The sequence below is a fragment of the Hoplias malabaricus genome, chromosome 8 (assembly GCF_029633855.1).
Source record: "Hoplias malabaricus isolate fHopMal1 chromosome 8, fHopMal1.hap1, whole genome shotgun sequence".
In the NCBI taxonomy this organism is placed as follows: Eukaryota; Metazoa; Chordata; class Actinopteri; order Characiformes; family Erythrinidae; genus Hoplias; species Hoplias malabaricus.
Window position 1 is genome coordinate 9,672,624 of NC_089807.1, and position 14,844 is coordinate 9,687,467.

A 14,844-nucleotide genomic window follows, 5' to 3' on the forward strand; every position below is an offset into this window, starting at 1 on the left:
AGTTTATTGAACATATACGTGATAGTTCACTGCGAAGGGAGTTACGGCGCCAGGTCCGTGTAGACTCCGAGGTGACCTTTTTGGATATTCGTAGCGAAGCAATTCGTTGGGCGGAGGAAGGCGAATCTTTCAGCCATCGCCCCCGAGTACACTCTTGTCACACCCATTTAGTAGCTGAGCGCGAGGGAGATGTAAATGCTGTTTTGGTTAACCGTTCAGGCGAACTGACAGACCTAAAGGAGAACATACGGAAGCAACAAGTCCAGTTGGATGCTATCATGCAGCGTCTCGAGTCTGCCCCTTTAGTCCCTAGGCCCCAAGGTCACCAGATTAACCGCCATTCACGGTATCGGTTTCAGGCCGACGGTAAGCCAATATGCCTACGTTGTGGTCAGCCGGGGCACATTGTTCGTTTTTGTAAAGCAGAGGCCAGTGTTGGACTAAGAGTGGGGGGAGCAGTAGACCGGGCTACCGTTCAGCAACAGGAAAACTAGTACCCCCCGATACAATAGCCCAGGTGTCGGGAGGGGAGGAACAGGGCTTTGGACTTTCAGGAGCAACAAGGTTAGTTGGTGAATGCCCTACAGTGGAGATCGAGATTGGGGGAGTGGTAGTGCCTTGCTTATTAGATACCGGGTCAATGGTAAGCACAGTTACAGATCGGTTTTTTAATGAGTATTTGCGAGGTCACTTGCAGCCATCCTTGCAGTCATGTCCATGGTTGCAGTTAAAGGCTGCTAATGGACTAGATATTCCATACTTGGGGTATCTGGAAGTGGACGTGTGCGTTTTTGGCAAGGTTTTACCCCGTATGGGTATTTTGGTCACTAAAGGTTCTAGTGAGTCTAATACTCTTCTCTCTAAGAACGCTATTCCCGGGTTGCTGGGGATGAATATAATTAGTCAGTGTTATAATGAGCTGTTTTTACAACATGGGTCGGCACTGTTCCGTTCCCCAGAGGTCCAACAGGCTGGTAGGGTGTGGCAAAGAGCATTTTCGCAATGTCAGCATTTGGAGCGTACTTGTCATGGGGGTAGGGTAGGCCTGGTTAGAATGCAGCGTGGCCCTGCTGTTCGAGTACCAGCTGGCACTATGAAGTTTGTGCCTGCCTTGTGCCATGGTGGTCTGGGGCGTGCCCTTTCTTCCGGGATGTTGGAGCCAGCATCCTTTGTGGATGGCCATTTGCCCGGTGACCTTCTCATCCCTTCAGCCTTTTTGACTGTGGAACAGGGAGTGATACATGTGCCTGTGGTGAATGTGAGTTATCAAGATAGGTGGCTTCAGCCCAAGGTGGTGCTGGGGGAGCTTTATGTACCTAGATGTTTTTCTAGTGGTAGTACCGTGCAAGTCCAGAGAGATGAGCAGCAGCAAGTGGTGACAATTCAGTCTGTTCAAAGGGATGATGGGTTTGGCATTGATTTTTCCCAATGTACTTGGCCCTCTCTTTCTGATCAAGAACAGGAACAAGCTCGAGCGGTTTTGGAGAAGTATCGGGACACCTTTAGTCAACATGATGGTGATTTGGGATGTACTACACTGGTTCAGCATACCATCCCTCTTGTGGATCCTATTCCAGTGAGGCAGAGGTATCGGCGCCTTGCACCTTCGCAGTATGATCTAGTGAAAGCCCATATACAAGAACTGGTAGATCGTAAAGTAGCGAGCCCTAGTACAAGCCCTTATGCATCGCCCATAGTGGTTGTTCAGAAGAAGGATGGGTCCATCCGTTTGTGTGTCGATTATCGTCAACTTAATGCTAAGACGCGCAAAGATGCTTTTCCTTTGCCTAGGATCGAAGAATCCCTAGATGCTTTGAGTGGTGCTAAGTGGTTTAGTACATTAGATTTGGCCAGTGGGTATAACCAGGTGTCAGTAGCTAAACAGGATAGAGAGAAAACTGCCTTCTGTACACCTTTTGGCCTGTTTGAATTTAACAGGATGTCATTTGGTCTATGCAATGCGCCGAGTACGTTTCAGCGATTGATGGAACGGATTTTTGGCGACCAAAGTTTCCATTCCCTGTTGTTGTATCTAGATGATGTGGTCATTTTCTCTCCAACTGTCGAGCAGCATCTCCAACGTTTGGATATGGTACTGGGCAGGTTGCAACAGCATAACCTAAAACTGAAGTTACAGAAATGTAAGTTCTTTCAGACGGAGGTCGGTTATTTGGGGCATGTTATTTCCGCTGCAGGTGTGTCCACTGACCCGGAGAAGATCCGGGTAGTAGAGGACTGGAAAAGACCGTCAACGGTTAAAGAGTTGCGGTCCTTTTTAGGTTTTGCCTCATATTATAGACGGTTTGTGGAGGGGTTTGCTCATTTGGCGGCTCCCCTGCATCGACTTGTGAGTGCCATACAGGGCTCTAAAAAACGACCCAGGCCTAGAGTGCAGGATCCCCTTGGGCAACATTGGGATGAAGCCTGTGAGAGGAGCTTTTTAGGTCTTAAAGAGCGACTTGTAAGTGCACCTGTGTTGGGATATGCTGACTTCACTCGCCCTTTCCATGTAGAAATTGATGCGAGTCATGCTGGGTTAGGGGCAGTGTTGTCCCAGGATGTAGATGGGCAGCGACGGCCAATTGCATATGCCAGTCGTGGGTTGCGACCATCGGAGCGAAATATGTCAAACTACAGCACTATGAAGTTAGAGCTGTTGGCTTTAAAGTGGGCTGTAACTGAAAAATTTAGGGAGTATCTTTTGGGCAATAAATGTATCGTCTATACGGATAACAATCCGTTGAGTTATTTACAGTCTGCAAAACTGGGGGCAGTAGAACAGCGGTGGGCATCCCAGTTAGCATTGTTTGATTATGAGATCAAGTATCGCCCAGGCGTGGCCAATCGCAATGCAGATGCCTTGTCTCGGTTGCCTGTCCCTTCTGAAGCTTTTTCGGGGGGGTTGGTAGGAGGGGTTTCCATTCCCCTCGAGGTAGCTCATCAGGTAGGTGGCTTAGAGAGACGCGACCTGATGTGTCAGACAGTAGATGCAGTCCCTAGTCGCAGTAGGGCTGACCTTAAGGTGTTGCAAGCGGCTGACCCATGTATTGCCGCGTTCTTGCAGTATTGGAAGCAAGGACGGAAGCCTACGGTACTAGAGCTAAGAAGGGAGACAGAGGGGTTGAGGGAGTTGGTTAGGCAATGGCCTAGGATTATAGAGATTGAGGGTGTTTTGTACAGACAAGTTAAATTTCCATCAGCAACCAACCCAGTCTTTCAGTTGTTTTTGCCTAAGGCACTGCAGGGTGAGGTGCTCACCGGGCTACATGACCATCACGGTCACCAGGGTATAGAGCGCACTACGGACCTTGTGCGGCAGAGGTGTTACTGGCCTAAGATGTGGCAAGATGTGAGGGATTGGTGCCTTCAGTGTGACCGATGTTCCGTGGCTAAGGCCACACGCCCTAAAGTAAGAACTTTTATGGGTAGTTTATTGGCCACTCGACCTTTAGAAATTGTGGCCATCGATTTTACCCTTTTGGAGCGGGCTAGTAGCAGACAAGAGAATGTGTTAGTAATTACCGATGTATTTTCAAAATTTACCCAAGCATATCCAGTGCCTGACCAAAAAGCCAGTACGGTGGTGAGGGTGTTAACCGAAAGGTGGTTCTATGTGTATGGGGTACCTCAAAGGATCCATTCAGATCAGGGTCGTAGCTTTGAGGGGGAGTTGTTGCGACGCCTTTGTGAGCTCTACGGCATAGAGAAGAGTCGGACTACACCTTACCATCCGGAAGGCAATGGGCAATGCGAGCGTTTTAATAGAACTCTGCATGATTTGCTTAGAACTTTGCCTCCTGAAAAGAAAAGAAAGTGGCCGCAACTGTTACCACAGTTAGTGTTTGCTTATAACACCACGGTGCACCAGTCTACCCATTACTCCCCATATGAATTAATGTTTGGGCAGAAACCACAGCTGCCCATTGATAGGTTGTTGGGGAATGGTTGTGAGGAAGGGGAGGGGAACATTGATCTTTCTGATTGGGTAGCTCAACATAGGGAGCATTTGGCTGAGGTGTACGTTAGAGCAAAAGAACATTTAGAGGAGGCAGCAGCATATCGGAGGCGTAATTATAATGCACCAGCACCCCTACTTTCTCCAGGCACACGGGTTCGTTGTAGGAATCATTTTCAAGGTAGGCATAAGGTACAGGATCTCTGGAGTTCTACTGTTTTTGATATAGTGGAGTGCTTAGATCATGTGGGGACTCTGTATAAGATTAGGCCAACAGGGACTGAGGAAGGTTGCAAAACAGTGCATCGGTCAGAATTAAAGGTTCTGACCACGGCAACAAATTCATTAACACCAGCCGAAAAGGTTATTGTAGAACCCGGGTTAGCTTGTCATCAGGAGGTAGGTTTAGATGATTTAGAAGAAGAGAGTGTATCGGGAGAGGTATTGGTGGGTGTAGGGCCCCCAGTAGTTGATGTGGTTGGGAGGGTGACTGAGCCTCGTTTAGGTCAGGTAGTGGAACCTATCCAAGAGCAGCAGGGGTGTACAGTTAGCGCTCCTGCTATCCCCTTAGCTCCTCAGGTGCCGTTGATACCTGAACATCAAGGGCCGGAGTTTTTACCTGTTCCTATGTTGCGGCGTTCGGCTCGTAGCACTGCAGGCCAGCATCCAAACCCTTTCCACCTCCCTCGTGCAGCTACAGCAAATGGTGTTACTGGTTTAGTCACATCTGGCCCCGTTCTTACCATTTTTCGGCCATGGCAGTAGTGTTCTGGTGGGGTAACTAGTTCACCGGGACGGTGAACTTTGAAAGAGGGGGTGAATGTGGTATGGTTGACAGGGAGCGCTAAAGAGGGTATTATTGTCGCCACCTGGTGGGTTGGATAGGACGATAAAAGCCCCAGGATCACCAATAATTTTCACTTCCGCTTTCGATCAACCAAGGTGGTGTGTGTGGGCGTGCAGCGTCGTCGCGGCGGTGGAAGCTGAGTCGTATTTCTCTGGCTGAATCGGAAGCCAAGTGTCCGAGGTTTAAGCAGGTTTCTAGCCTTGCTTGACTACCCAGCGATCTATAGTGTAGATGGTGGTTTGAGGCCACGGATAACTGACTTCGCCGTTAAGGCTTTACACTTGATTGCAGTTGCCTGAACGTCATTGTTCCGGTGCTGGTTGATCGCACTTTGCAGCAGCTAGGTTGGTGTTTCTCTTTTTTTTTATATTAGTGCATCTTATCTTGGTGGGTTAGGAATTGTGATATGGGGAGCAATGCGGTTAATGTCGATTTATGTTTTAACTCCAATATAGTAATTGACTGCGGTGGCCTGAATGTCACACTTCCTGTGCCAGTTGATCGTGCTTTGCAGCCTCTAGGTGGGTGTTTATTTTTTTTTAGTGTATCTCATCTTAGCGTTTTTGATATGTTTTAATGACAGGAGTGTACTGAAATGTAGACTGATCCTGTGTTTTATGTTTCAGTGGGGCCAGGCCTGGTTGCCTGTAGGCCACTGTTTTCTTTTGTTTCTTTTTTTTTTCCTCTCCCTTCTTTTTATATTACTTGCTTGCCTCTCATGCCAAATTTTAGCAGTATTGTATTGTTTTATTGAGCCATCTGTACTGTTGTCTTTTAGTTTTCTTCTCTTAGTGGACCATAGGACCACTATTTTTACTCAGTGTTACTAGGGGTTGCCCTTTATGCCCATTTAGTGTTTAACACATTTGAATAAGTCTTAATCGTGATGACCCTAGAGTAATTATTAGTGTTCTGCCCCAAGGCTTAAGTTTGAGTACTTTTGGTTTCCTTCTTTTTGGGAGTGGTTTATGTTTAGAGGTGTTTTCTTTGTTTTGTTTCCTTGGGGTAATTAACTGGAACTCCTTTATTACTCTGGGCATCTTACTATTAACCTTTTAGGCTTTGCCAGAGGTATTGGGCTGAATGGGAGTGTTCCTGGTGTTCACTATTGAATTCAAGACTCGTGTTAATGTGAATTGATTTTTATACTGTGTTGACTGAATAAAGTGCCTTTTGTTAAGCAGCCTTATCACTCATTTATTTGAGAAACCTGACAGGGGTCCCCATACCCTTTAGACAATTGGGGTGGCGTAGTCGTGGTTATTGTATGTGGCGGTAAGCTCTTTTATTTTATAGAGGGTGCATAGTAGTAGCCCCTGGAGCGTGCGCCCCCGCCACAAATGTATCAGCGTTCGCGTGTAGTGACATTATGGGTATACATAGGGTGACCAGACGTCCCCTTTTTTAGACTTAAAAAAATGTCCGGCCGGAATTTTTACAAACTTTTGTTTTTCTAGAGCTTACATAGAATTTGGAGAAGTGTTTCGTTCACAAACTAGTCCCGCCCTCCCCTACTCCGATTGGTTCGCTTGAGTGGAAAAGGGGGCGTGGCGAAGTATCCTAAAATCTTCGGATTGGACGGTCTGACTGTAGAGCTACCGTTACTGGTCGATAACCTTCTCTGTAAACATTTAATTGGTCAGTATGCACGTCAGACGTCAGCCCCCCCGGAGACGTGTCCTCTTTTTCACCACCTCAGATCTGGTCACCCTAGTATAAATAATTCAACTTCACGATTGGCCTAGCGTTAAACATTAACATTACCCTAAAACCCCAGAAAAGTTAACATATTAGACTGTCTGAAATCTAACAAGCTGTTTGCGAAACAATCACAAAAGTAATCCTTACGAAAATATTTGGCTTACTCTTTTCTCCACACAGCAGTCGAGCCCAACTACTACAGCCCAACGTCTTCTGCTGATGGAGAGTCGACTCCAAAAGAATTCAATCATATAAACGCGATATTGATTCTTGGCCAAAGCTTCGAAAAGCTTGGAGTAAATTCTTACTATGATATAAGCTTAGAAAATGATCCAATGCTATTGATAAACATTTGGGGCAAAAGTCCAATAGAAGTAGACCCCTGGCCAACATCGCTTCTTTTCATGGCGCACCTGCTAATGTCAGCACTTAGCGGAACACTCCCGCTTGCCAGGAGGGGCAGAAAAACGCAAAATTAGGGACACGTTTTGTCAGAGGTCACGTTTTTGTCCATATTCAGTTTGCCATGGCCAGCACACATCTCTGCCAAAAGTGGGCCCGGTTTGTTTTGTGACTTGTGCAAACTAAGTACTATGTGGGCCACTTTTGATTCATACACAGATTGCCTGTACAGTGGGCCAGCAGTGCTGCATCTTTAACAGATGACCCACATTATCCTGCTATCTCGAATATTTACAGCATCCTGCAGTCTGATCAGAGCTTTAATATCACCCTTCGCTAAACCTCTAATCTGAAGATGTAGGAAACTCATACTCCATTTTCATGTAAAAAATATTACCCCCAATACCCCTAAAATAACCCCAATATAACCTCAAAATAACAACTATGAGGAAATCACATCACACTCAAACATGCTTTTCATGCAGATGAATTAGACTCATTAACTGTGTCGCTAAGCAACATTCATTTGCATTTGACCTGCTGAGTTTCCCCCCGAGATTCCAATGAATATCTCTCTCTCTCTCTCGCTGTCTGTCTCTCTCACACTTTCTGTCTGTCTCTGTGTGTGCTTGTGTGGTGTGATCCATAACTCTGTTGTTTGGGATTAAGTGATCTGTTAAACAGGAGATTAAATATCAAACACACTGACATCACAAACTCCGACCCGGCTTAAAACATCTTAACAGAAGTGCTATGCAAACTCTCACAGGACTTTCATTCATTAATCAGTTTTATTGCAGTGGATCTTGGCCTGTTGTTCTGGACCCTGTGAATACATTTCTACACCCTTGGGTTATTGCAGTAGTCTAAACTAATATGATAATCCTGGACTATTTAATATATTTCAAAAATAACTTTATCACCTGTATGAAAATTAATTAAGGATCTTATGAGTGAACTAAACTAATTTCCATATTAAAGATAGTATTTAGGTCACAGGCTAGGCCGCAAATGTCACAAATATTTATAAAATAATGGACGCCATGTCATTTATTGATGTCATTTAAGTCGACAGCACCACCTGGTGGTTAATGTATTTCAGCCGGGAAACATATTACAGAATGTGAACCAGTGACAGTGGTATGGACCAAAAATTGATATTAATTTGAATGTTGTCTGGTGGTATCTCCTGCACTTTAAAAAGCCAACAGCTACCCTACATGTATTGAATAAGACTACTGTCGCTGTTGTTTTAATTTTATTATTATTATATAAATATATATTTGTAACTTGAGGACATTCAGCGTGCTTATGGTGTTTCCATTAACCTTTAGTAAAATACAATTTTTAAAAACACTTTACATCAGGTTTATTAATATTACAAAAATAGAGCCATATTCTAAAAATGTGTTTACTATAAATTTGACAAAAATGTAAACAAGTGATGCAATCACAGTTAAAAAAAAAAAAAGTTTGCAGTGAATTCAGAACAAGAAGCAGTTTTATTTCCTGTGAATCCCCTCATCAATATTCAGTAGATAACTGACGTAATCAGTTTTCAATTTGAAACTTGAAACACTGTTAAAACTGAAATGTGCCCAGTTTTAAAACACAGTTGCTCTGTAGCGCTCTTTCTAATATAAACGTACCATGATAAACACAGAGAAAATGTAGCTGTGTCCCGCAGAGGGCGGCAGAGAGCCACATTTTTCCCGCCAAATATCACCACAGGTTTTCTGGGAGAATTAAGGTTTCAAATATTATTCCTTTCTTTAAACGCGAGAGGAGAAACCTGCTCCCAACTTAGATAAATGTCAAAATATTAAAACTCTTCTTTGAATCCAGCGAAGAAGTCTCTCTGTTACATGACAATGTGCCATACTATGGAGCACTGTGGAAAATCCACTCCGTACATGGACTCAGCAGCAAACTCTGAAACCAGAAACAAAAAAAAAGATTATTCAAGATTACTCAAACACTCAGACTTAAGATGTTAGATAAGAGTGTGTGATACAGAGTCAGAAACCATACACTGAATTCTGTTAGAGATTACTAAACAACTAAACATGGTTTCAAGCTAGACTGATACTAGGTCTCTGTTGGAGATTACACTTTATCCCAAAATGTGAATGTTTTAAGGTGGATGATGCTGAGTTTCTTTACCTTACCTTGCTGGAAGTTGCTGTTCAGGTTAAAATTGAGTTGATACAACTCATTGTTTTCTTCATGGCAGTCTGGTCTGTAAACACTTGGCCATGGTTCCAAAGGAACCGGGTTCACTGGAACGTCCATGGAGAGAGCATGCAGCCTGTCAGTGTCTGGGATTCTGGGGCTTTGCTCCCAGGATGAGTCTGAATGTGTCCTCACTGTCTCTCCATCCCAGTTTCTCAAGATGCTGTCAATGATATCGTTGTCCAGCAGCAGCTCCTCATTGAGCCTACAGGGGGCACTCTGAGTGTCCGACTCTTGGATGTTAGTGCGGTAAGCATCGAAGCTGCGAGCGAGGGATGAGATCTGTTCCGCAAGGACACTGATTTCTGCCTGCTCTTGCTCGGTGTAGCATAGAGGAGGTGTCACAGAGCCGGGCACACTCACCAACTGGTCAGAGGTTAGCTGATCAGCCACTGAGGAATACCCAGAATCCTCAGTGGCTGGAAGAGCCACACCCACACCTGCCACCAACTCCGGCAGCATGTCGTCATCGAAGTGGAAAACACAGTCTGATGATTCACATGCCTCTGAGCAATATTCGGGAACCAACGCATCTTCAGCTGGGCATTCTGGGTAAGAAAATGAGGCAGGAGAGTTGGAGTGGAGCTCCCCATCAAAAGAACTTTGCGGAAAGGCCTGAAGAGAAAGGGAAGACGGAAAGGAAGGAGAGGAGGTTGGAGAGGGGGAGGAGGAGGAGGAAGGAGAGTAAAAGGGAGAGGAAGAGGAGGAGGCAGGAGACGAAGAGGAGGTAGAGGAGGCGGGGCTGTAGAGGGGTGTGGAGAATGATTGGTCGTAAGAAGCATCTCCCTCGTTTTCACACGTTCTCTCCATAGCTATAGAAAATGTTTTACTTTCAGAAATTCGTCGGATTTTTTTTCGCGGCTCGGCACTAGTGGCATCCCCTGCTGGACGCTTTTGGGAAGTGCAGGGTCCGGGACCCCAGGGCAGCGGAGAGCACACACTGCTGTAGAGCTTCTGCCTCAAGTACATCGCCTCTGTTTCACTGAGAATAAACACAAAAAGCCGATCAGTAATAATAATAATAATAATAACAATCAGTTGTGTGAGGTTTGACTGAATTGGTAGTTTCTTTGAGTGATATGTGTGAGGTTTGTACAGGGTTTTCCTAATCAGGTGGTTTGTGCGTGTGCTGTGTGTGACATTTACCTGATCAGGTAGTTTGTGCAGGTGATCTGATTCTGAGGGAGTTTCAGGGCACGAGAGTAGATCCAGATCCAGAGCTGAGACTTAGTCTGAAGTCTAAACACCATCTCCACCTCCTCACCATCCTCTTCATTATCACCTCCACCCTGCTGCACTGCAAAACACACACATACACACGAATGTAAGAATAACCAAATATAAACAATAATTTCTTGCATCTTTGTGTGTGTGTGTTTGTATGTTACTTACTCAGGTGTGTGTGTGCACTGGCGGTGATTGACAGGTCTTGTGGGTGGAGCATGCTGTACCACGATTGGCCAATTAGTTCCTCCGCTTCATAACCCAGATGCAGAGCCACACTGAACACACAACAGACACACATTTCAGCTCCAGAGTTCTGTTTAAAGGAGGTCAGTGTGAAATCGTCTACAGTTTAAGAAAGGAGCAGGCTTGGGATGGAAAGGTCACTGGTTTGATCATATGGCAGGACAAAATAGAGGAAGAAGGAGAGAACGAAACATCAACATCCACGGCTGAAGTGACCTTAAAGGAACACTAGGTAAGATTTGGAATTTTTGCTCCTGGGCTCCCCCTACAGTTACAGAGGGAAATTCACGTTTACAGCACTGTCCTGAAAACAAGGAGAAGGGGGTGATATCCTACCCACCTCCAAAAGTTACATGGTGCAGTTTCTGCAGTGCTACACGAGTAGCAACAACAAAGGCTCTATTCTCCCTATTGCATGTCACAAGAGCATGTCAAGCTGTCATTTTAAGGTAAAAATACTACCTAGTGTTGCTTTAGGCAGTACACCTAAAGCCTAACTGCCTCAGGGCTGCCTGTGTGGCCTCTCTATTCTCAAGGTGTGTGTGTCTATATGTATGTGTGTTCACTGCTACAAATGGGTTAAAGGCAGTCTACCAATTTTGGCTTTACTGCTGTGCAATGACTTTAAAAGAACATTTCTTTTTTTCTTCACTTTCTTTTCAGAAATGATGCAATAAAGCAAAAGAGAATGCCCTGCTGGAGCTCAATACCACTGGCCTGAATTGGATTATAAAACCTTAGTAACTAATAGTAATTTTACAAGAAAAAAAAATATGATAAAAGTTTAGTTCAGATATTTAAAAAGAGGGAGAGGGAGAGAGGGAAATAAGCCTGATACCTTTGTTGGAGGTCTGTGAAACTCATGTCTGGTCCATGTTTGCTCTGAAAGTGCTCTCTGGAGGACAGACGCTCTCCGTCTGTCAGTCTGTCCACCGTCGGAGAACACAGAACCACAAACATATGCCTCTCAGAGTCCAGAACCCGCCCACGAAGTAGCAGGGGACAAAACCCACCAAACCTCCGCCTCACAGACTTAGAACACTTCATATTACACATGAAGCTCGACCCTGAAAGAGAGAGAGAGCATGATCAGCTTTAAATTGACTTATAAACATATAGCTCACTAACATATCTATACGCTTTTATTATGTTTTGTTGTGATTCTGTTTGTTTCTCACCTGCGGCAGTTTGATTATCCAGGTGAAGCTTCACTGAATCCACATCATCAGAGCTGATCAAGCTGAAAAACGAATCGCTTTGCAGAATCTCCACCTGTTAAACACACACATACTACTTTAACTGTAATGTATCAATATTAATATCACTGTTTTAAATGGGACTTTAAACCTTTAGGGAGATGGACAGTTCACACTTTGATAAACAGTGAAATTACAGGATTAAACCAAGTATCTCTGTTTATTTAAAAGGCAAGACAAGTTTATTAATAGAGCACCTTTCATACACAAGGGCAATTCAAAATGCTTTACAGAGTCAAAAAAATAATAATAAAAGAAGAGTCTCACCATTGAAAAGCCAAGGTACTGAGAGACATTGTCTGAAACGTAGAGGAGTTTTCCATCTGTGGTTGCAGCAATGATGAAACCAGGCAGAACCTCCAACAGGTCGTTGTACAGCGGCAGAACCCCATCACTGTCTCCATCAGCTTCAAAAAGAAAAAACACACACATGATCACCTATATATGCTGCAGCACCACGTGTGCATTCTTCACAGTCTGTCGAGTCCATACTTCAAACATTCCCTAGTCCAGTCCAGTACAGCACAGCATTTAGAATGGGGATTCTCCACTGAGCGGCAGATGCTGTTCAGGTCTAGCCTTTGTGGTCTGGGTTTCCCAGCCATATCTAAAAGTACATTGGAAGTGATTATTTAGAAATGAAGGGTATTAATTAGGATTTTGTTCCCTCTTTGCTGCAGATACTGACTCTAGTCTTCTGGGAAGAATTTATGGAAAATGTTGGAACATTGCTGTGAGGATTTGACAGTATTCAGGCCCATAAACTCTAGCGATGTCATGTAATGATGTTTTAGCTTCATCACTCCAGAGTCCCACTGTTCCACAGCCCAGTGGTGAGTGGTTTTGTATCCTTCTAGACTGCACTTGGCATGGGGCCTGGTGACTTATGAAACTTAAAGCAGCTGAATCCACTGGATAAGAATCCACTGGAGAAGGTTGTGGTAAAAGCAGTAACAGAGGGGTTACCCTTGAGGAAGAAGAGGAGGTCTTACCTCTGAAGAAGACTGTTTTCCTGATGAAGATGCAGATGATAGCCATGGAGTGAAGGTAGGAAAGTCCCTGCTGATCCTGAGCCGAGATGGGGAGCAGCGTCCGAAGGTTTCGGATTTCTGCATTGATCTGGTCTCGCCGAGCTTTGGAGGCTCCTTTGGTGGATCTGCAGGACACCATCGGATCAGAGCCAAAACAACAAACTACTGAAACTACAAAAACAATACGCTTCTCTTCCTACAAAACACCACATCAGACTCTGAGATAAAGACTGGTACTCTGTCTATTCCAAAACACTGCTCTTACAGACCACCAGAGACCCCCCTATATAGTTAATGAGGGAGTGGGCGAGAGAGTGAGAGAGAAGGAGTGGGAGGGAGGGTGAGAGGGGGCATGTGTGAATGGACAAAAAAAGAGAGAGGGAGGGTGGTTAAATGAGAGAGGTGTAATAAATCTCCATCATGTGGAGTTCTACGTCATAAACCCTGAAAGACAGTCATAAATAAATAAATATATAAAATCATAAATAAAATCTACCTTCCTCTTCCTCTTTCAGAAATGAGTTTAATAAACTGCAATGATGACCCTAAACTTCCCAAGTAATTGAGTAATTAGGATCTGAATGGTCACTCAGAGGTTTGGTGTAAAATGCTCCGTTTTAGAAAAACATAAGAGTGTCAGAATTGTTCAGTTTTGGGGAATGGAACCCGACATCCCAGACATTAACATGTTTTAAGTTGGTTTGGCAAGTGTTTTTAAACCTATTTTTGATGGAGAGGTGATAACTGAATTGTTTTGTTTTATATTTTATTCATTCATTCATTCATTCATTTACAGAGCATTCCAACAGTACAACTTTTTAGTACACACAGGGAAAATGATATATTTTTACAATTCACACATTCCAAGCTAAAAGAGCATTGTCCACAACTGAAAGCACATCTGTTTCAAGTGACTCTCCAAACCCAGCATTTCTGAAGCTTTGTGTTTGTAGTGTGTATATGTTAAATATTATCTTTTTAAAAACTGTTCTGGTGCAGGGTAGTGTCGCTACCAAAATGTGGTTCATACCCCATCTTGGGTCACTGTTTCTGAAGGGTTTGGTGAGTTTATCCTGTGTCTACGAGGTGTGTTAACCTCTGTGTCTGACAGAACACACCAGGTGCTTCAGTTTCCTCCTACAATCCAGATAATTTAGCTGAGAGATGCTCTGTCCAGGTTGTGAATCCAATGTTTCGAGGTAAGCTCTGGACCCACTGCGACCCTGAACACGCCGGTTACAGAAAATGAATTAATGTATGTTGTGATGTAAGACTGTCATATGACTTCCACTGTTCCAGAAAACCAGAACCCACTGTCATGTTGTTTACAGCAGTAAATATGCTAATTTCACACTTAGCTGCTCTGTATAGTGGACAGGCTGCCTTTGGCGTGCAAGACAAATTGTCTTGCGTTCGCTATTCCAGTGTAACAGCGAAGAGTCAACTGTGATATCACCTTGAAAAACGACACATATCAACAATGGTGGAAATAACACAGAGGTCATAGGTCACAGACTTGCTCATGTTTACCGTTTTTGTCGATGGGAAACTTCAGGAAATGGTCTGAAAGCACTAGTGTACAAGCGCAGAATGTTCCAGATTACCCGGGTCAGTGTGGAGTATATCCTAATGTTTTTAAATCTGGTTTTGACCACCAGGGGGCAAACTCATCTACAGGTCACGTTGTTGTTTGTACGTTAGGAGGCTGGACAGTGATGGAGATTCATGGACACTCAGTTTTTAGACTTTTTTGGGTTTAGACTTGAGAGTTTGGATTAGAGGTTCAGAGTTTTAGAGTTTAGTAGCTAGTTAAGTGTGCCTTTTTTGGTGTTTAGGGTTTGTTTTGGCTTTTAAATTGAGGGTATGTTGCTGGGGTTGGTGGGTAGGGTTCAAGGTTTGAGGGTTTATTTATGAGTTTGGTTTTCTGTGTTTGAGATTAAGGCTGAATGG

At 44.2% G+C, this 14,844-nt stretch overlaps 1 protein-coding gene across 1 annotated transcript; it reads right to left on the reverse strand.

The window, feature by feature from the left end:
- Window positions 1-8,388: 8,388 nt before the first annotated feature.
- npas4l (neuronal PAS domain protein 4 like) lies at window positions 8,389-13,033 on the reverse strand. The gene is made up of 8 exons (XM_066679754.1): window positions 12,856-13,033; window positions 12,131-12,270; window positions 11,786-11,879; window positions 11,446-11,674; window positions 10,530-10,639; window positions 10,284-10,434; window positions 9,074-10,119; window positions 8,389-8,837 (listed from the first exon to the last, which is right to left on the reverse strand). The coding sequence occupies exons 1-8, from the start codon at window positions 13,031-13,033 to the stop codon at window positions 8,767-8,769; spliced, it is 2,019 nt and encodes a 672-aa protein (XP_066535851.1). The 3' UTR covers window positions 8,389-8,766.
- Between the last annotated feature and the right edge of the window lie 1,811 nt (window positions 13,034-14,844).

What these genes read in the sequence shown, in the direction of transcription:
- npas4l (XM_066679754.1), bottom strand. Translation starts at nt 13,033, where the DNA reads ATGGTGTCCTGCAGATCCACCAAAGGAGCCTCCAAAGCTCGGCGAGAC. An exon ending in AGTACCTTGGCTTTTCAATG is followed by an intron (nt 11,880 to 12,130) that starts GTGAGACTCTTC and finishes TGTGTTTAACAG; the next exon opens with GTGGAGATTCTGCAAAGCGA. An exon ending in TTCACAGACCTCCAACAAAG is followed by an intron (nt 10,640 to 11,445) that starts GTATCAGGCTTA and finishes TTGTGTGTTCAG; the next exon opens with TGTGGCTCTGCATCTGGGTT.